General features: G+C 38.0%; 1 protein-coding gene across 1 annotated transcript in view; it reads right to left on the reverse strand.

The window, feature by feature from the left end:
* LRCH1 (leucine rich repeats and calponin homology domain containing 1) overlaps positions 1–21,666 on the reverse strand; it is a 108,484-nt gene extending 86,818 nt beyond the window's left edge. Inside the window, 1 exon segment of the mRNA XM_054399551.1 lies at positions 21,420–21,666. Within this exon segment, the coding sequence (XP_054255526.1) occupies positions 21,420–21,666 (247 nt within the window).
* Positions 21,667–21,941: the final 275 nt, after the last annotated feature.

A 21,941-nucleotide genomic window follows, 5' to 3' on the forward strand; every position in this document is an offset into this window, starting at 1 on the left:
GGCACAGTCAGACAAGGGTACTGACCAGTAAATCATTTACAAGTGACTGGCCCTTTTTATCCCCTAAATACCACTATTCTCCCATAAATGTTCCTCCTCAAATCACTCCCTTTCTCCATCTTTGGTTCCTCACCAAAGAATGCCATAATAAATCCTGTGCAGTGCCAAAATGCTCTTTCCCCTGCAGCTCACAGCGCTCGCTGAAAACAAAGGCAGGACATAAGTCCAAAAGGCAGGGCTGAGAGTTCCTGGGACAGCATTGCTTCTTCTGAAGTCCTTAATCTGAGTTCCTCACCTGTCTTTGTGCCTCTAGGTTTCTCTACCGTTGTGGAGACAGATGGGCCTTTGATGGGCTGATAGTTTCTGTAATGGGCCTGCACTAGTCAGGAACAGGATATTGTTTGGGCTCCCCCTCTTGCACTATCTCTCTGTGGTCCTCTGAAAAAAAAAGAAGCACAGCTATGCTAAAAGATGTTAATTACAACGTTCTTAGGACATATCAACTAACTCATAACATTGGTTTCCACGTTGCCTTCCACAGACCAAAAATTTACACCTCCAAAATGACAGAACTTAGAAGTACGTCCATCTTTTTAGCAACAATGATGCTCCAAATACTACCTTTTTAAAACATGATTATGATACAGTTAAATTTTGCATGATAACTTTGCTAATGTAAATCAGCTCTTTACCTGTTTCCAGTTCATAAAATAAATATTAAATTTTTTAAAATCCAATTTTCTGTTCTAGCCAATACAGAATTATGGGAATCATTAAACAATCAAATGTTCATTTCTCCTGTCAACTTTCAAAACGTAGTCAGCCATATTTAAAGTATTCTGAACTGGGAAAACCTGATTTTATTACCTCTTTGCAAATTTACATACAAGGAGAGAAATTGACTCCAAACAGCATGAGTTATTAAAACAATATTTGAACAATGGCCAAATGTGAGCCAGGTAAGAGCAGCTCTGTAAGCATTAGAACCACTCATCTTTCAAAGAGATCAGAATTTCTCTCTGTATTCTCTCCCTCAAAGAAATGACAGAGATACCAATTTCCTGTTTTAGCAGCATAGGAAGTGCTTTTTTATTTATGCTTGACACAATACTTCAACGACAGCATCTTTTATGGACATCCTCCTGTTATTCTAACTAGAGTCCCTGGGAAAAAACAAAAAAAACATGTTGTTGAAAATACAATGAGTGAATCTAAGCAGCATTTTAGTTCAGATCAAGAATCCAAAAGATCATTTACCCCATTCTAATGCACAGCAGGGGGCACATCAACTTTTAAAGGCAACTAGGTTTGAAAATACACTCCTAAAAGGGCAGTCAGTCAATTAAATCAGGACAAGTGAAAAATAAAATCCCTGTACATTTATAACGATATGGTGACTGGGGCCCCAGCAGCAAGTATTCTGCTTTCATGATCCACTTTTACAAATTGTGCTAAATGCCAATGTATACAAAGACAAATCTCTCTCTGGATACAGTTCTGTCGAAATTTTTAAAATAAATTTAAAAAAAAATATCAATAGATGTATAACTAACTCAACTTTCACTGCCAATTTCATCCATTACATCTGCCTCAGGGATAAATGCTTTAAAAAACAAAACAAAACAAACCCACAAAAACAAAAATTGCTTCAGCTTCTAAGCAGTTTTTCTGTAAGATTCATAGATTTAAACTTTGAGTAAGGGATTAACACATCTTGCTTCAAGTAACATAGTGACACTAATCAACTGATATCCAAGAGCAAGAGTTAGTGGCTGGAGACTGATTTTTAAGGAATGTCATTATGATACAAAACAGCCTAGGGAAGGAACAAAAACTGTTTATTAAAAATACTCAAGTGCATTAGATCACTTAAAATACTGTCTTTTAGGACGACTCAACACACAGAGTAACAGAAATCAATCAAGTATCTCAAATATAAAAGCATTTCCTTTGCCTAAGAAAGGCAAAATATGATAATATAAAACTAACCAAAAAAAAAAACAGAAAATGGACAAGACAGTCATAAACATCTCAGTCCATGTGTTTAAGTCAGGTAACTCCTCTCTGACTCTAGCCAGTCTTAGAAATAATGATATACACAATATTGAAACTTACATGGAAATATCCATAAAACCAATGAAATTTTAAGTGAAGAGAAAAGCAATTTTTTTTTCTTTTCACAGATCAGTTCACAGATTGCATCGGGTTGGAAGGGACCCTTGCCAAGCCCAACTGCTGTTAGCAGGGACACCTCCAGTTAGATCATGCTTCCCACGGCCACGACAGGATGTCAACCAAATCCCTGGGTAAACTGTTGCAGTATTTTACCACCCCATTGTAAAGAACTTCCTCCTAATTTCCAAGCTAAATCTGCCCTACTCCAGTTTAAAACCATTGCCCCCATTCCTATCACTACAAGCCCTTCTAAATACTCCTTCCCCAATCTTCCTGTAGATGCCCTTCAGATACTGAAATGCCACTGTAAGGTCTCCCCTAAGCCTTCTCTTCTCCAGGCTGAAGAACCCCAACTCTCTCAGGTTGTCTTCACAGGAGAGATGCTCCAGCCCTCTGCTAATCTTCATGGCCCTCATCTGGACCTGCTCCAGTTGGTCCATGTCTCCCCTGCATTGGGAATCCCACAGCTGGACACAGTACTTCCAAGTGAAGTCTCACCAGAGCAGAGTGGCAGAACCATGTGTCTCAATCTGCTGGCCACTCTTATTTTGATGCAGCCCAGGATGCAATTGGCCTTCTGGGATGCAAGTGCACATTGCTGGCTCATGTCCAGCTCTTCATCCACGAGTACCCCCAAGTCCTTTTCCGCAGGGCTGCTTTCAATGTCATCATCTCCCAGCCTGCATTGATATTAAGGATTGCCCCAACCTAGGTGCAGGACCTTGCACTTTGACTCATGAGATTCTCCTCAGCCCACTTCCCCAGACTGTGCAGGTCCCTCTGGATGGCATCCCATCCTTCAGACTTATCAGCTGCTTGGTATCATCTGCAAGCTTGCTGAGGGTGCACTTAATCTCACCATCTCTATCACTGAAGATACTGAACAACACTGGTCCCCATATAGACCCTTAAAGCACACCAATTGTCACCCATCTCTATCTGGACATCGAACCATTGATCTTTGTATGCTGTCACCCAACCAATTCCTTATCCACTGAACAGTCCACCTATCAAACCCATATCTCTCCATTTTGGAGAGAAGGATGTTGTTGGGGACTGTGTCAAAGTCTGACCTGTAGCCAGACATACTTAGAAAAACAATTGCACAAGGATACAAACAAAAAAAACCCAGACTAGGTTAGAATTTGAAGGTGCTCATACTCTGTTGGTATTTTATGTAAAGAGAACAGGGATTTTAATTCAGTAGTCAACTGTGTACTTTACATTAGATTAATCTATAACATACCTAACTACAGAGCAAAATAGCTAATGCTATTTTTATACATATATATATGTTTATTACTTAAACATGTAGAAGTGTTACCACACTGAAATTGCTGTAAAAATCACATACTTCCATGTGTATGTATTCCAAGTAGCAACTAAGTTCAGAATGAAATATATACATTACTTACAGAAATAATTTGTGTAAATTACAAACTTTGCTCTAAAACTGATTCTGAAAAGCTCCCATGACTACACCATAAAGACCTCTAATTCTCAAACTACGAACATTAAAATGTGCCTTATTTCCATCAGTTACAGGAAAATGAAAATCCAAATTTTAAGTCCATATGTCTGCAGTGTGTATATGTGCATACATAATTCTCTCACGTGCCTATGGACACGTGCTTGCACATCCCTGCAAATGAGAGAGTACGGTTTGAGAAACTGCTGTATACAAAACTCTGGTAAGCAGTAATTTCAATAGCTGGTATAATTTGAAATATTCTGCTTGCATATAATTATGAAACTAAAAATAAATGGGTTTTTATGTCAATAGTTACCCCAAGGAATAGTCTGCTAAGAAAACACATTCTCATTGCTTAAATGTGGCTTCATTTGGCAAACAAGAATCCTATCTCCCTTACAAAGGCTTTGAGAGGCCTATACTTGAGCAAGATAACTATTTGCAGGCACACACAAGCATATGTCCATACAGATGAGAATTATTTATGTACATACACACACTTCAAGCATATGGATTTAAAATTACATACATACATAAACAAGGGGGGAAAAAAAAGTAACACTGACCTATAAACCAAACGTTCCTTGAAGCCTCACAAGCACAAGCATTGGTCAGGTAGTCTCACCAAAACAAGGAATACTGATCTGGTAATCTTAAGAAATGTCAACTGGACTAGCCCTTGCAAAGTAAGCTTTCACCATAGTAAAAAAAAAAAAAAAAAAATAAGGCACAAACAGGCCAATTAACATATTCTGAAACAAAAATTAGCATTCTGGGAAATACAGTTACACAAGATGCCAGGTACATAACTACAGATCATTTGGTTGTCTTCACACAAAAAAGGCACACAAAAAAAAGGCAAAAATATCTTTCCATACAGACATAAATTAATAATCACAAATAGAAAGGCATTTGAGTGCAATGCAATGTCCTCCTGTTAGGAGCTGAAAGTTATTGTTTGGCATTAAAAAATGGTTTTCTAAGTTTCACTTTCAAGTGACATAGGTTACTGAAAACTGACAAAAACAAGGTAATTAGACTTTCGTTTTCATAAGCTTTCCTTTACTAAATAACTAAGCTTTCCTTCACTAAATAACTAATTCATACTGAATTATAGATCCACTTTCTTGCACAACCAAAAAAGAAAGCAAAGTTCTTGGAGAACCTCCTCTTCAAGAGGTTTTTCTGCAGAAAGAAGGCAGGCTCAATCTTCTGCTCCCTTCATTTCTCCTCAGTCTCAGAGGGAGGGCAGTAGGTATTTGCACCAAACTCTTGATTGAATTAAACAGTTTCATTACTTTGAAATAGAGGTTAAAACAAGAGGGGAGAAACAAATCTCTAACAGGTATCCTAAGATTTAGCCTGGCCATTTTAGTCTCACATACAGTACAAATATAATAGTCACCATGCCATTTCATGGTAACTACTAAAACATTGTGCAAAACAACAGATTTGTGGTATGTAAATTATAAATTTTGCTCCAAATTAGTAAACTGCAATAAAAATGGCTAAAGGTGTATTTTCAGTTCAGGGTTTATATAATGGTTTTATGAGTGACCAAGAGCCAAAGCTTTATTATTAAAAACCAAAAGACAAAACAAAAAAAATCCTGTCTAAAACCTACCTAGTAGCACAGTAAAAATCCAGTCAAAGTCCCTGCAAATATTTCAGATGATGTACTCAAATTATATTATTTGAACACTGACATCCGGCGGTTAATTTACTGCCGGGTACACTGACTGACATTTTAAAGGAAAATAAAAGAACACAGAGCAATCATCCAAGGAAAATGCACACATGCTATCAAACTCTATAAATATAGTAGGATATAAACTAAATCACTATCCCCACTGTACTTCCTTTTTGTTTAAAACTTACTGCTTATTATGAGGTCAATACAAGAGACAGTTAAAGGAGATCCAACCACACCCATGTTCAAAACCATTCAATGGAGCTAAAGAGAGTAAATCCATAACCATTTGCTACACTGTTTCACCAGTGGCCATATACCGAGTTGCTCCTTGCTTCCATAAAGGCCAATAGAAAGTACAAAAAAAATTGTGCTTGGAGGACTATCATCGTTTAAACATTATTTACAAATCTGTCACTTCTCAACACACCTGATGCCTGTTCTGTTCCTCATCAACTTCTCCAGTTGTAACATGAAAGTTCTTGCTAGTTGAAGTCTACCATTGAGAAAGTTTATAGCCTTTGATGGGTGTTATGGGAATAAATTAAAAAAACATCAGAAATACTGCTAAATGTTGCATTAATGGGGTAGAAAACATATTGGTAACCACATTTCAGAATAGAAAACTTCATTAATGGAAGGTAGTTTTCTGAGAATTACATTTTAAGACATCACTTGATTAAATATGTTACTGCTCTTCCACCTAATAATATGGGACAAAATGAAACAAAATCCCACATAATAATAGTGATGCTGAATAAAACAGCCCTCAGTGTATTTCATTATCTATATGATGAATCCATAAAAGTAGTCTTGTACAGATGAGTTCTCTCACAGATTTTAATGTGATTGAGAAAACAGGTTTTAACTGTTTTAATAGCCACGGTTTCTGGTAATTCGTTAAAGATACTGAAGAGAAGAAACCTAAGGAAGTGTTTGTCCTCAGATTGGGAGGAAGAAGTGGAGAACTTTCACATACCACAACCACATTTAATGAAATGATATAGTAATACACGGCATACAATGTAGATGCATTGCAGTTAGTATAAATATCAGAAGATAATTTTCTAACATTCAGATACTGAAACATAAGAACAAATTCTCCTAATATTTTCTTATTTACATTGCTGCTGATATAGCACTACAATTTCCCCAAGACAGTCCAAATTAAAACCAAGGAATCACATGCAAGACCATTCATACCAGATAGTGAGCAAAATCAGCTATAATTGCAAAGTCACGTTGTACACAGACATCTCTACTGCTACAGTCACAGTGACCAAGATATACTCCAGCTCCCTTTGAACCAACTAGATTCAGAATGCCTATCAAAATGTCTTTATCTCAACTCATGAATTTTCACACTTTTACCCTTCCAATTCTCTTCTCCACCTCCTGATGGAAAATTGAGTGAGCTGTGTGGAGCTTTGCTGTCTGTTGGGGTTAACCCCGAACAAGTCAGTCAAATTTACTGACATACCCACTTAAACAGCTTAATAATGTTAAACACAGACATTCCACAGTTACCATCAAAACTTGAAAAAAAAAATTAAACTCCACTACATCAACCTAAACAAATCTGTGTCTCCTAATATTCTAAGCATTTCAGTTTTGAGCACTATAAGTTCCTCATTAATGTCTTCCATAGGTAGAAGCCTAAATGTACCCAGAATAGGGTTTGAAAACAATAACCAAGACCATCAGGGTTTCTTTTAAAGTGTTGTAAAAACACTTCCAAAGTACTTTAACTTAAGTCCTTTCTTTCACATTCCCTAGACAGACTAACAACGAGAGACTGGAACAAAACTCTACAAGTAGGTTTATGGGTAAATAAGTCATTAGAAAGCAGTGTTTGAGTATTATATTTTGCATAGATTCCAGGCAAGGTTATAAACAAAATTTAATCACCTTCAGTATTCTTTCACCGAGAAAATGTTGGGAATTCACAACAAGAGGAATACCTGGGAATTAAAGATACTTGGGATTGTCTCAACCAAATGAAATATGCTTCAGTGCTTGGGGTTTTTCATTATTTGGGGAGGATGGGGGTTATTTACAAACAAATATTCTGTTGAAAGAAGCTGGTTTTATGCAATTGTAATTAGACCTTAACCAAAAGTTTCCACGGGGAAAAGGTACCATTAAAATCAAATGCCAGCTGAACCAAAATTATCACAAGTAACAGAAAACTGCAGATAAGAGATCAAAAAGAGGTCAACTACACAGCTTTGCACCCAAGAAAGACAATTGAAGGCGTATGGTTTAGAAAGATGACAAAATTAACTAAAATGGAATCTACTCTGCAATAATTTAGAATTTCTAAAATGGTATAGGTAAAAGTCCAAACCACTATCTACTCTATTTTTATTTCCTTAGATATGATCACCAGTTCACCTTAAATACTACGACTGCTTAGCATGCAATTCCTTTGTGTCATTGATGCTTCTAAAGCTGATCTTTATGTACTAGTTGTAACAACACTACATAAAAAAATCTGATGTCATCTGCATTCCACCAAGGGTGGAGGCAGACAAACAGTTTCTCAAAATGAGTTCCCAAGAAATCCACATTTCACAAAACCAAAACATCCTGTTTCTATAAACAGAATTGTTGAGCACTCCATTCTAGAACAGATACTCAAAAAGGAATTCCTAATTAAAAGCAACTTTTCCTGTATTTGATTTAAAACCTTAACATTAGAAATCACCTTCATTTTTAGGTTCACATAGAAAACCAAAGGAGATAAGTGTAAAATTATTGCAAGGGGATAAAGTACTTTGATACCTTAAAAACAAAACACCATCAGAGGCTGAAGTTTGTACACTGATGACACTTCTATACCGAACCACCATAAGAGCCTTTTTGACTTGTTCATACCAGAACACCAATAATTTTTATTTCATTTGTAGAGCATTAATCCAACATCTATTCAGAGAAGCTGAAAAATATCCTCAAGGAAGACAGTAAGCATCTCATACAAGAAAAGTTTTAGATGTATTTCATCCCAACCCAACTGTGTCCAGCTGTTGAGTCCATAACTAAGTCAAAGACCTAAGAGGTTTCATAAAATTACAAGTTTTAGGAACTTTAGAACAAAACCAAAAGTTCCTCCCGTTAGTAATGACTCACAAGCCACTGCAACATTCACTGCAGAAATGCATGATATTAGCAGCCTCAACTCTGCCCTCCCCTCCTCTGTTTGTGGTAATCTTCCCTAGAAGAGGGACAGCAGGTACAGTCCTGTACCAGTTCCTCAACACCACAATTCAGAGCTTATCCTGTTCCTTTAAACTGACTTTCATCAGCATTTAGTCTTGCTGCCCTTGCTAGCTGAAAGGGCAGTACCTTGTAGCAGGAAGCTAGATGGACAAATGCAAATAGCATCTTAAATTAGAGTAACAGGAATTACCCCTCATCAATCAGAGCTCTTAGTTTATTAAGGGCAAAAGACAAAATTAATTTATAAACAACTCCAAAAGAGTGAATGTCTCATACAGTGGATCAGCTGATCTCGCAGTTGAAGAAAATAGGATAAAAGACCAGAAGTTAAAAGATAAAATACGAAATAGTAGGCCATTTTATTTATTTCCAAAGGAAATGTGTAATTCATCATGCTGTTATCACTGGCATACTTTAAAATCGACAGAGAACATACAAGCCATAAATTTCTGATCTAGATCCAAAGACTCAAATTTATGGCCAGTATCAGGCAAAGGGTCAAACTGTATCAACATAAAAGTCTCTTTTAGGGCACATGAATTATTCTCTGCTTCAAGCATAGGCCACTAGCCCCAGAATGAAAACAGCAGCATAAAATAAGTTGAGACATATCTGCTACAGAACAACAGAAGCAATTAAATATTCTTGAAGCATTAGAGAAATTTCTTTAAAATAAAACTTCTGTTAATAAAACAAAACAAAAAAAAAATCCTTTTTGGAACACTGCTTCCCATGGATTTAATTATACTGTTCCACAAGGAAGATATATAGTGGTTATAGTCATATAATCTTAATTTAATAATTTAGTAATAATAATTACCAGTAAAGAAATGTATTTTTCTCTACGTCCTGAGATTTCACATATCTTGATTGACCTATCCTTAGGCTACACCTATTGCATGCACCAAGGAAAGATTTAGAAACTTATGAAAAAGCAGCATGCAAAATGCAGAATAGATGAAACCTTTTTTATATATAAAATCATTCAATGTATTTAATAACATATGTAAATGCACTAAGACTGAGCACAAAATATATCTGTTTGGGTTTTTTTTCCAACGTAAATAAATTACAAGCAGAATATGCAGTTAGAACAGAATATCTTCTAACTGCACATATTTTTATACTTCTATGACAAGACCATTGAAAAATAAAGTCATTTTCCCAAAGACAAGGAAAGAAAATTTTTTATTTGTATCTTAAGGGGGGAAGGGAGGAAGCGAGGGGCTCTTTGTAACACACTTTTAAAGGTAATTCCTGCTCCACTGTCTAGAAACACAAAGACATGTTCCATTCCTCACATATCTAGTCTCAAATGCAATATTCATGCTTTTCTATTCCCACAGCAGTACAATTACTTATTTCTTCATTTTGAGGCTTTTTCCTGTAGAGGCTAAACCTTACACTCATCCCTTTAACAAGTACTTATACAAAAGTCCATTTTTTTCAGGCTACCATTGCTTCATAGATAAACATGGCTTAAATTTTTCTGATAAACTGGATGTTGGAAGGATCACATGGCCACATCTCCCACAGCTTAACATTTAAGTGCATAACTAAAATGCTTCAGTGAGGCTACCAATTACTGCAGTTATGTTACTACCGCACAGAACTGTTCAACACCAAACTGAGTGCTAAGATTCCAGAAGCCATTTTTAGCCTTGGGCACTAGGCCAAGAATAACCTTTTCAGTTCTCTGGGAAGCCAAATGTACCAAGATACAAAAACTGACAGAGGAAGTACAGTACTTCTTGTTAAAAAAAATGATTTTTTATTTGTCTAAAGTTAATACTCTTTCAGATTACCTTATTTTTAACTGATTGTAAATCTGTAGTGATATTCTCTTAGAGACTGAATATTTCTGAATCATTCTATCATGCCTCTGTGGCAGATGCTTATATAGTGAGCTCTTCATTTCTGCATTGTGCTAATGCACACAAAAATCACTCCCAGGACTTAAGACCATAATGAAGGCTTCAAAGTTTACTACTATCCCAATGTCTTCCAGAACAAAGCTTTGGTTCAAATGCCTCAACAGTCATTCTTCAAGATAATCTTACACTGTCTTAATTAGGACATAAAAATAAAAGCCAGGAAACTAAAGTCAGATTCCTTTCACAGTTTTGTCCTTAATCTCTTCTGACATCTAGATTAAGCCATTCAGAATATCTGTTCCTCAGTTTTTCCAAACTGTAAAACCAATCTGCATCATCACTGAAAAATTAAATAACTCACTGAGAAGAGCAAAGTTTACAAGGTAGCTTTTAAATAGAAACATGGAACAAGGTCTACATTAGGACCAATTAGAAGTAGAAATTAGCTCTTAAAGTCATTATATTAAACATAATTATATAAAAATCTTTGACATTAATCAAAATACAATAAATTGAAAAGACTACTTTATCTTTAGAATTTTCTGACTGGCTGGCTAAATGTCAAAGTTACACACAGCACACCTGAACGTAGACTAGAAGAGAGAGGCTGTTTAAATTCCTCTACAAAAATTTTAGCAAATTGAAGTTGATGAATGAAATTGAGTATACATATGGGGGGAAAAAAAGAAAAAAAAAAGGCAGTTCCAAAGATGAGAAAGAAATGTGCCAATTTATTTTTAAGAAATTTTAGACTCAGTAGCCTCTCTCATCCTCTAAACTACCTCAGAAAAATAATGGATGAAAACTACATATTGTCAAAGCACCAGGATAATTTTCCATCAGATTTGAAAACTCAGGTAATTAACTGAAACATCCATAATTTGGCTATAATTGGTATAACACTACTAGTTTGTTCACATTTTGACTAATAAATGAAACCAACTTCCCATGAAAGATTAAAAAAGAAAAAAATCAAAAACTATGTGTAATGCCAAAGTATGTTGATGTTTTATACAAGCAAGGTAACAGTACTTATAGATCTTAAAATAAAACAAAGTATGGAAAACATAAAACATTTTAGATGGATCCCACAAATTCTGTATCATACATCCTTCTTCAAAAACATTACTAAGCAGGGGAAAATGCCACATTTGGTAAAACTTGCAAGTGACAGTACAAGGGAGAAAAAAAAAGTCACTAACAAAAGTCATCTGAACTGGCTGGTAAATGAAACACAGGCAGAGAGTAGGCATTTGGCCAGACAAATTCAAATCTTGGAACAGGGATCGCAGGCAAAAACTACTGAGCAGGGAAACGGCATCGTACATAGGGGAAGGCTAAACATTTTCTTGAACTGAGATGAACTCTAAAAACATTTAAAAATAAACCCTAGCAACACAACATAGAACAAGCATGGGAAACCTGGGTTCAAGCTTCTCCCATTAACCAATCACAGATGCTGTTTAATAACCATGGCATCTTCCCCCAGCCCCTCCCAACCAATGAGAAGTTCCCTTTCATCTTTTTTTGGAAATCTCATCCCAGAAGTCTTCATCACTGTATTTTTTAATTACATATCAATGACACTAATCCCCAACAAATAAACAGCTTTGTTTGTTACTAAGCAGTGTCTTAAAAAGACTAGACTTCACTATTCTCAAAATACAGTTACAGAGCAATAGCACAACCTGTCACATATTCACTAGCTTTATTCCCTACTTCTCCTGTCACTAAATGTATAAACAGTTAAAAGTTCAAAAAGTAAAAAAAAAAAAAAAAAAAAGTAATTTTAATAACTTTGTTTACTATGTTAGCAATTCTACTATCTTTCAGTTCTGGCACAAGGTTCTTACTATATATCAACTTTGTATTCATATTTTGAGTATCTTGCCTTACTTCATAGAAACCTCATCCAAGGTTGCATTCTGCTCCACTTCTTTCCATGGATCCATGTCTGATTCACTTTTCTTCTACCCCCTTTCTTGCCCATTTTCCAAAACTTCTCCATCAGTTTCAATGACGACCAATTTATCTCTGAGCACACTTTTTATGATGCTGTTTCTTTCTGTTCACCAAATAACAGATCCAACTTATCATTCATGCTTTTCTCCTCATATTTAAATTATTTAAATGTAGAGGGGGGTTTATTTCTCATCTGATTTTTTCTTTACACTTTTACCTTTTGCCTGTCTAATGTAGTTCTATAAAGGAGCGATGCCACTGCAAATAATGAAACCAAAGATGCAGACTTCAGATGTTAAAAAACCTGGCATGCCCGTACACACAAAATAAATCAAAGTTAAATTGTCATTTGTAGTTACTTGGCTATTTTTGGAACGCTACTTTCTGTTATAATCTACAGCATAATAAAATCAAGGCACATGCCATGCTTAAATATACTTCCAACTTTTTTTTTCTGAATTTAGTTTAATTGAAAAAACTATTTACCTTAAATCCCCCACCCACATATTAATAACAGCTCTCCCAAGATTGTCTCCTTATACTCAGAAGGGCTGCTTTAGTAGAAAACACCTAACTAGTCTATACAGATAAATCAAAACATATAGAAATCATATGTTACCCATCTTGCATTTTACAGTACTGTAGTTTTGGAAGGAAAGAAAGAAAGGTTTTGGGTTTTGTTGTTGTTTTGTTTTTTTTTTTTAAAGCAAGTGTATCGAGTCTACCTTGATATTGGCAATACCAATTTCAAAAAGAAAGGCTTATCCAGCAAAGTGCAGGAACAGTTATAGGGAGATACAAAATATTTATAATCTCTACTACATTTGTAATTTTTATAAGCAAGCATTTGGTGTATTTCAATAAAGTAACCTACTGAAAAACACAAAAGGTAACAGACAAGTATCTTCTAACATATTTTTATATTTGTTCAGTACAAATAATTCCCTCCATTGTAAAGACAGTATTTCCAAACCAAGGAAATCACCTGTACAAGTTCACATCCTGCACTCGATATTAGAGTTACTGGTACTTGCACCAAGGAATCACCCAGCTACAGAAAACCAACATGAAATTCCTATCCATTCAGCAGCACAGGTCGCTGTTAACATGGTGGTCAGGTGTTTCGTTCTTGTAATGCTTCTCATAAAGGCCAATTCAAAACCTTCAGCTACTTCCCAGTATCTGCTTTGACCATACCCAGAAAACCTACCTCCTATTGGTTTCATGAAGCCATCAGCTAGCATTTAACTAAAAAGTCAGAATTCCCACAAGCAGACTGAACATGAAACGTTTCATGCGGCTTCAGAGCTGCAAACCTCAGGCTCCAAATTAAATGCAAAACTAGCCCTCATTTGGCTCTGCCAAGATTGCCTCGCTCACATGTTTTTGCCCCCTTTTTTATTTCTGTCCCTGAAAAATATTTCCCCTACAGACTGGGATACAAGGATGAAAGACTGTTATTGTTACTTCTATTTTTAAATAGTTAGGAGGCTTACAGATATTATGGTGTTCTGCACCATACAAGGAAAGAAAGTGATAAAAAGGCAAGCTGGCCAGCAAGATACTTTTAGGGGAAAGAGGCTGGGGAGAAGCACTAGAATTGTAGAACTGAATTCCATGGACAAAGACAGATTTAGTGGAAAGTAAATCACTCCTCCAGAAGCTTAGCTTAATTGCCAAAGAACTACTATGATGTGTGCATTATACCTTGCAAAATATGGTCAGTAGTCGGAAGTCGGGAGATGTAACACCCATTTCCACTTCGGACAGTGATCTGATCTACACGGTGACAACATTTCTGGCATTTTCAGTTTTACACATGGGAAAACAATAAATGCATAAGGTAATTTCATCATTCTGGTCTTGACACAACACCCTAAGGACATTCCTCTGGTTTCTGAAGTGCCATTCAAATTATCTAAAACAGATTGACTTGAACTGTGATTTAGGGATCTAACCAGCCTAAGCAATGTTCACGATTCTCACTCACTAACAGAGCCAGCAAGAACACAGCAGGCAGAATGAATAGTCTGTGGCCTCACTCAACCCTCCTTGAATGGTCATTCTGATATGCAAAACACCAGTCCCTCCCTCCTGGTTGCTCTTGTAACTATGTAAGCAGCAAAAAATGTCATCAGCTTTTCCTTCTACAGGCAAATAGATAGTAAGCTTCTAAAACAAACTCAACAGTTAACCTTTTAAAGTATGCACTTTAAATGATTATTTGTAACCATAAACATCATGCATATTACAGTCAAATAATTTTCTCCATGTTTATCTCTCTCCACAAAATTTTAATTATTAATGTAACTGCTCACAAAATCCATTTTTATCTCAGTGTTTTAGAAACCAGAAATGTATCCCAACCTATTACACTCAATTAAGACCATACAGGTCACCTCCCTGCTTATAATCTTTTCCCTTCTTTCACTTTCACCACTTCATATGCTTTCACTCAGTACTTCATAAATTTTCATTCACTTTGTATGACAATTCTACCCTTAAGTAGTATTTTCTTTCTACTCATTTTCTTGTTCTGACCTGTATTACACTGGTATTTGCCTCCTTCCTCTTCAAAGTCACAGTTCTACTAGGCACTTTGTCATAGCCAGTTCTACTGTAGTCTATTACCCTCACAAAAGCATTAGGTGTTTTCAAAAGTCTATGTATAGCAACTGTATTAAGACTCTCCCTGTTTTACAAGCATCTGAACTACAGTTGTTCAATGAGAAACATTTAAAAAGCAACCTGCAGCACCTTTACTACCACAACACCACTTTTGGAGCTCCATGTCCATCTTTTCCAAAGCAGATGGAACAAGGGCACACAAAGCAACAACATTTCTACAGAAGTAATCATTTTTCATCCATTTAAGTGCACAACACGGCCAAACGTGGCTTCGGCAATTCTAAGTAGAGCTATTTAAAAAAACAGCCACCCTAAACTTTAAGAGCAAAGAGTCAATAAACAGCAAGGCCTACTCCTGCTGAAATTAAGGTTTCATGAGAGTTCTAGGCCGTCAACTCTCCTAACTCTCAGACCTTGCACCAGTTTTGAGGGGGGAAAAAAAAAAAAAACACAATGGAGGGAGATAGACACACATCCACAGAGAGAGAGACTAGGTGGTAGAAAGCTATTAATCTGCTCAAGCCACATTCTGACATAGTAACCAAGCAATTGAGTACTCCTAATTTGTTAATTTGTTTCATGTAACATTCACTTTATTTTGTGGCACTAGCAGCACCTGCAAAGTCACTGACTAGATTTCAGCTATGGAGGAATAAATCTCCAGACAAAAGAGGTAACTTTCAAAAGCACAATTGACTGGGCTCTATAAACAAAAGAACTAATAGACTTTTCAACAGGAGTCAAGGGCCTTTATATGACACGCAATAAAGGACAAAGAAAAACAGGAAGGAAAAAGGACCTAAAGACTTTAAAGGGTATTTTGTAGTTAGAAGTTGCTAAGCACATCACTGCTTTTACAATGTCATTTAGTGTTTGTAAAGCTCTTTCACAAAGCATTGCTAATTAGAGAAAAAAAAAAAATCAGAATGCTAATAGAAATGCCCAGACAAACCACATTATGAAGTTACAGTCCAAAACTGCATTTACACTGTTGGATACATACTAGTGAATACAAAGTGGATTTATCTTTTTTTTTCAGCCTTGACATAAAGACACGTTACATAGTAATCTCAAAAAGACTTACATCCCATAAGTTTGACTGCAGGGCAACATTTAATTCATTTGTGAGAATAAACAAACATGCTTCCTCCTCCCTCCCTCTCCTCATACACTTAGGATATTATCTATGTAAGAATAAGAAAGGTTCAAAATCTTAAAATAAACACAGGAAGGCTGTAGGAAAGGACTGACTATTGAACATAAAGAATAAACAGTTTTGGTTTGGGTTTGGGGTAGGTTTTTTTTGTTTTGGTGGTGTTGTTTTGTTTTGGTTTTAGATTTATAATTAAAGATGTTCTTTTTAGTGATGTAAATTTGAATACAATGAGCAAAATGAAAGGTTCTCAAGAAGCCTCACCCAAAAAAGCCACAATGTAATAAAAATATTAATCTGAGATGATGAATTATAATTATTCAAAGCAGTAATTGTCAAAGAGAATTCTTAAAATGAGAGGGGCATACCAAATGTCTTTTCTTCCCTTGTGATCAAATAATAACCAAATTCTAAAGAACAGTCCATTTGGTGGCCATTTCTGGTTCACGAAAGCATGCAGCAGCACAAACTAGACTGTATCTGTGACATCTTTCTCAGTAAATGGAACCAACTGTACATCTACTGCTAAAATTAGGAGAATTTCCAAAAGTGAAGGAAAAGCTACATTAGTAAAGGAGTTGGAGAAAATTAGTGAGAACTAATTATGGCACTCTAATATATATTGTTGCTTTAAAAAAAAAAAAGAATTCTTTATTAGCAAAGAGGACTGAAAGGATACTGGCTCAAATGAAGTACATTCAATCCCTAAAAGAAGAAACAAATTTCTCAGAAAGTCAAGCAGAAAGAACTTCCAACTGTTGGGTACAAGTAAAGGTGTTCCTGGACTTAACTGTGATGGAAGACAACTTATAAATTTGTTTTGGTTTGGTTGTTGGGGTTTTTTCTCCTTTACATAACCCCAAAGGAAACACTTAGATGTCAAAACTTTAAGTTAAATTGCCCCAAAATCTAAAATTAAAACCCTACAGGTTCTCAAGACAGCTCTTCAGGTGCTACTGTGAGTTTAGGACCATCTTGAAAACAAATCCTTAGTTATACACTCCGAACAACTACTTCAAAGATACTCTCAGGCAGGCTAAGATGTCTTCAACAATATTGTCCAGAGAGCACAGTCCATTTAAGAGCTTTTTTTCTTTTTTAACTGCAGGTAGGAGTTCTTTTGTCTAGTAGTCTAGAATTTGAGTACAAAAAAAAGTTATATATTCTCTCCAGAATTTCATACTGTCCAAGCCAGCATTCAAATACCTCAATGGGTATTTATTTTCAATCTAACACTTGATCAAAAAAAAATCTATCTGCTTCCCTCCCACATCATCATAAGCAGCAGCAAGTCATCCTTCCCCATGTGCCTAACTCACACAATAGAAATGTATGAAACAGGTGTTGCCCAGAAAAGGTTCAGAGGATTTGTCTTCAGAAATAGAGCCAAAGCCTACAGAAAGAGGTTGAAGTGATACAGGCAGCCATAGTAACAAATTTAAGTAACAGCTCTGGGGCTTTTTCTTCCCCTTCTATAAACTAACATGCTTCCAGCATTCCCTGTGGTTTTGAGGAATATAATTGCATGCTATTACCTAAGAACTATGTGATTAGTGTGCCACTGTCTTCTGCATAACCCGGCCTGTAATAAAAGTGATAAGAATAGCATTTATTATTTTTGAAATCATCTTTGCAATGCATTGACACTGATGTGGTTTAAAACATCTGACTAAACTCAAGATACTTTATGTAGAAGTCTTTTCTTCTAACAGTACACCATAGAATCATAGAATTGTTAGGGCTGGAAGGGACCTCAAGGATTCAAAAGTTCCAACCCCCCTGCCATGGACAAGGACACCTCACACTAGATCAGGTTGCTCAGAGCCACATCCAGCCTGGCCTTAAAAACCTCCAGGGATGGGGCTTCTACCACCTCCCTGGGCAACCTGTTCCAGTGTCTCACCACCCTCATGGTGTAAAACTTCTTCCTAACATCCAATCTGAATCTCCCCACTTCTAGTTTTGCTCCAGTCCCCCTAGTCCTGTCGCTACCTGACATCCTAAAAAGTCTCTCCCCAGCTTTCTTGTAGGCCCCCTTAAGATACTGGAAGGCCACAAGAAGGTTTCCTCAGAGCCTTCTCTTCTCCAGACTGAATAGCCCCAACTCTTTCAGTCTGTCACTAAAGGACCATGTAAATTTCCTTCTGCACAAAGCTACTCCTGAAAGTTCATCTGATCAGGTCATTCAGCTCTTTAGCAGAACTTCCAAAGACTGAAGAAGAAATGTTCTATCATATCTCTACAAGCAAGATGCCTTCAATGCAAAGAAAAGTCACCTAAACTGCACAAGTTAAAAGTGACAGGTATAGTTAAGCTGCTACGATTACTATGGAATACAACTGCAATAAGAACTTGAAAAGTCAAACAATTCAGTTCCAGCCATTAAAAACCATCAAGGTACATCCCTTTCATAAGTGTACTAATTACTATATAAAATTTCACTTTTAACTTCAGGGAAAAAAATGAATAGAGAGAAGAGAGAATGTAAAGTTTAACATTTCTGTCTTCCTCAGACCTACTTAAAAGTACTCAGAACTTCTCTAGAAAGCAAGCTTTATTTGATAGGAGCTTCCATCCTTGTATCTCCAAATTAGTCTTCTCTAAATCAGGGACTGACTATTTTTCAGTGAGATTAGCCCCCTTTAGCAAAAAGAAGCTTTAACATTATAAGGCTACCCTTACCCCAAACATCAAAGTTTCAGGGCTTCAGAGACATCAGCACATCAAATCCAAAAGCAAAAGTCACTCATTGCAATGACATATTCCAAGAAGCAGAAGTACCATTTTAATGCTATGAACATTTATGGAGAGGAAGCAAGAGAGAAAATTCCCATCAAGAGTTTGCCCCAAGAGCTTCAGAAATCTGAGTTTAAGCCAGCATGTCTTTTGTTTATATATCCTACTTATGTAATATAACAAGTGAAAAGGAACACAGATATTTAGGAAATATATCAACATAAGACTCAATTCACAAGTCAAACAATTCCCACTAAACACTTATGACATGCTGTTACAAACAAAAACGTAAAGTAAGTATAGATCAAGACACAGTTCTTCTAAAAGGAGACAATGAAAAAACAGGCTGCTGCTGTTACAACACTAAGACATAAGCTGCTCTACACCACTGTTTATATCAAACAAAATGAAAATTAAAATCTCACTCTACATTAAATTTCACATTGAATGTCTTCTATGTAAACTTTGACAAACGCACATTAACACTTGAAGGCAAAGATTACTTTTTTCCCAAGCTCTCCTCTGAACAGAAAATTTAAGCATGAAACTTAAGCAAGTAACAAGCATGTAGTACTAATATATAGGAGGCACAGCTCATGCTTGTACAAAACATACTTACCTAATACACAAATACTAACATGTAATCACAACTAACAGTCTGGATCAATATCAAGTCAAGCCAAACAAAGCAACTTTCTGGATTTCCAAACTACTTATCAGGGCATATCTTCAACAGAGTTAAAAAAAGAAAGTGACAAAGCATTTTGCTTGGGAAAACCACCTGCAAATCATTTTTCTAACTGCATCCAGTTCCACTGTCATGCCTTATCCCTCTCACTATCACATCTGCTACTGGTTTAGCATGGCAATTCTTGCTACCAATTCATGGTAGTTTCATTCATCAAGTTTCCTTCATATTTATCTTTTATTATTACGAGGATGTAGGTGTTCATATGATCACAGTGAAATCCATTCAGCAGCAGCAAACAAATGACAAAGCTAAGTAACAATTACATATGACACCTACCGCACATCTGAAACATTACTGTTTTTTTGTAGCTGGGACAGATTTAAGTATGCAGTCAGCACATCTGCACATACAGAAAGGCATAAATGTGCTGGAGTAACTGAGAATTTGGGTTCATGTTATCACAGGTTTGCATGCAGGTATAGCACCTGCTGTTTGGTGGACAAGAACAAGCGACTACGTGTCCGCTTCTTTGCTGCCCCAACACAACTATCTTCAGCAGGCAAACGGGGACACAAAAGGGCATGCGGAGGCAGTACACTAAAAATCTTAGGAATACACTAATATATTCTTCTACTGTGGATTTGTGCTATTCTACTTAGCGACACTATGTAAAGAACATGCTAGGCTCCAACCCCTGGCACACATAAGGGTAGTAAAACAGACATGACCTTTTGTAGCAGTCTGCCACCTAAGGTGAGAAACAAGTGTGTCTTATTTCATGTTCAAAGGAGCATGTGAGGGCAAGGGAAACGCAAACTAGTAAATGCAGACTGGATACACCTCCCTTCACCACTCCTGCCTGCAGGGCTGTCAGGCCTGTCCCCTCTACAGATTTCTGCATTGACAGTGTCCCTCACTGTAGAACATGTACAGTGCCTGTGAAGACGAGGATTTCTCTCCACATTCACCTTGGAAAACAGCATTGCATACAGAGCTGGAACTATGGCTACATGACGGTAATGGAAGAACAGTGGGTGTCAACTCCAGTGTCAGACAAGTGGCGTCTGTGAAAGGCAGCATGCTCTCTGGGTTAGCTGCAGAGCAAGTGTTCCTATGGACATGTCTCTATTTGTGGCATACAAGCAGGTGAAATGTTCAGCAGCACATGAGTGCCCTAATGTGGTTACATACAGTCACACACCCCCTCCACACCAGGTGGGCCCACCTACATGCAGTGGGACGGAAGGAGCAGGTATCCAACCTGGCGAGCGATACGCATTCCTCATGAAACCGATTCAAAGGTGGGCTATCTGCCACGTCAAGCCTCAGCGGTCAGGGAAGGGTGGCACAGAGATGCACATTGCCCAGAGGGAGAAGAAGACAGGTGCGAGCAAGTATCCCACACACAAACTCCCTCAGTGTGCCACGGGAGAGCCAGCTCTGCCTCACCAAATGCGGGCGGGGGGGCGAGGAGAGTGCGTAGCGATCCAGCCATATGGGAACAAACACCTACCTCATACACCAAGGCGGCGCGGAATAAAGAAAGCATAGGGTACACGGAGAGCTAGGAGAGGGCTCAGTTTCCGTGTGGGGACGGGCTCAGGGGAGGGCGAATGCCTCATGCCACAGCGGCTGAATAAAAAGCATGAATAAAATCTCCAAGGGAGGTTGTGGGGCACTAGGATGAGAGAGGGCGGGAGGAGGAGGATGGAAAGCTGGGTCCCCGCGATTAAATCACTAGGAAATCCACCTTCTCCTCGCCTCTTCATGCAGATACCGGCGCCGGCCGCCCCTTCCCCTCCGGGCCCCCGCTTTCTCACCTGCCCGCACCGTATCGGAAAGGTCGTGACTGAGGGTGGCGGCGCTACGCGGGAACTCCTTCAGCTTCCTGCCGCTCAGGTTGAGCCCCCCAGAGTGCGCTGCCTCCTCCAACGCCCGCTCCAGACCGCGGTTCAGCGGCGCCTGCAAACCCAGCGACCCGCTGCCGCCGCCGCCGCCCACTCCGGCCGTTGCCGCGGCCAGAGCAGCGGCGGGGAAGGGCTGCGACTCGCTTCCCAGCGTCGCCATCTTTCCCCTCGCCCGCCTCGCCGCTGGGGGTACCCAAGAGAGCAGCCGGACCTGCTCCCTCTCTCCCTTCCTCCTCCTCCTCCCGCTGGCTGTGGTGGCGGCCCCGCCGCCGTGAGAGGGAGGGAGAGCGGCACCGCAAGAGGAGGCGGCGAACGACCCGGGCGAGGCGCACCCACTGCGCATGCCCCGCTGCACCACCGCCCTCTTCCCCCGCCGCCGTGCGCGCAGGGTGGGGCATTGCGGCGCCACCTAGCGGCAGCGCACCCTGCTGCTGT

Source organism: Indicator indicator, chromosome 1, assembly GCF_027791375.1.
Source record: "Indicator indicator isolate 239-I01 chromosome 1, UM_Iind_1.1, whole genome shotgun sequence".
Classification (NCBI taxonomy): domain Eukaryota; kingdom Metazoa; phylum Chordata; class Aves; order Piciformes; family Indicatoridae; genus Indicator; species Indicator indicator.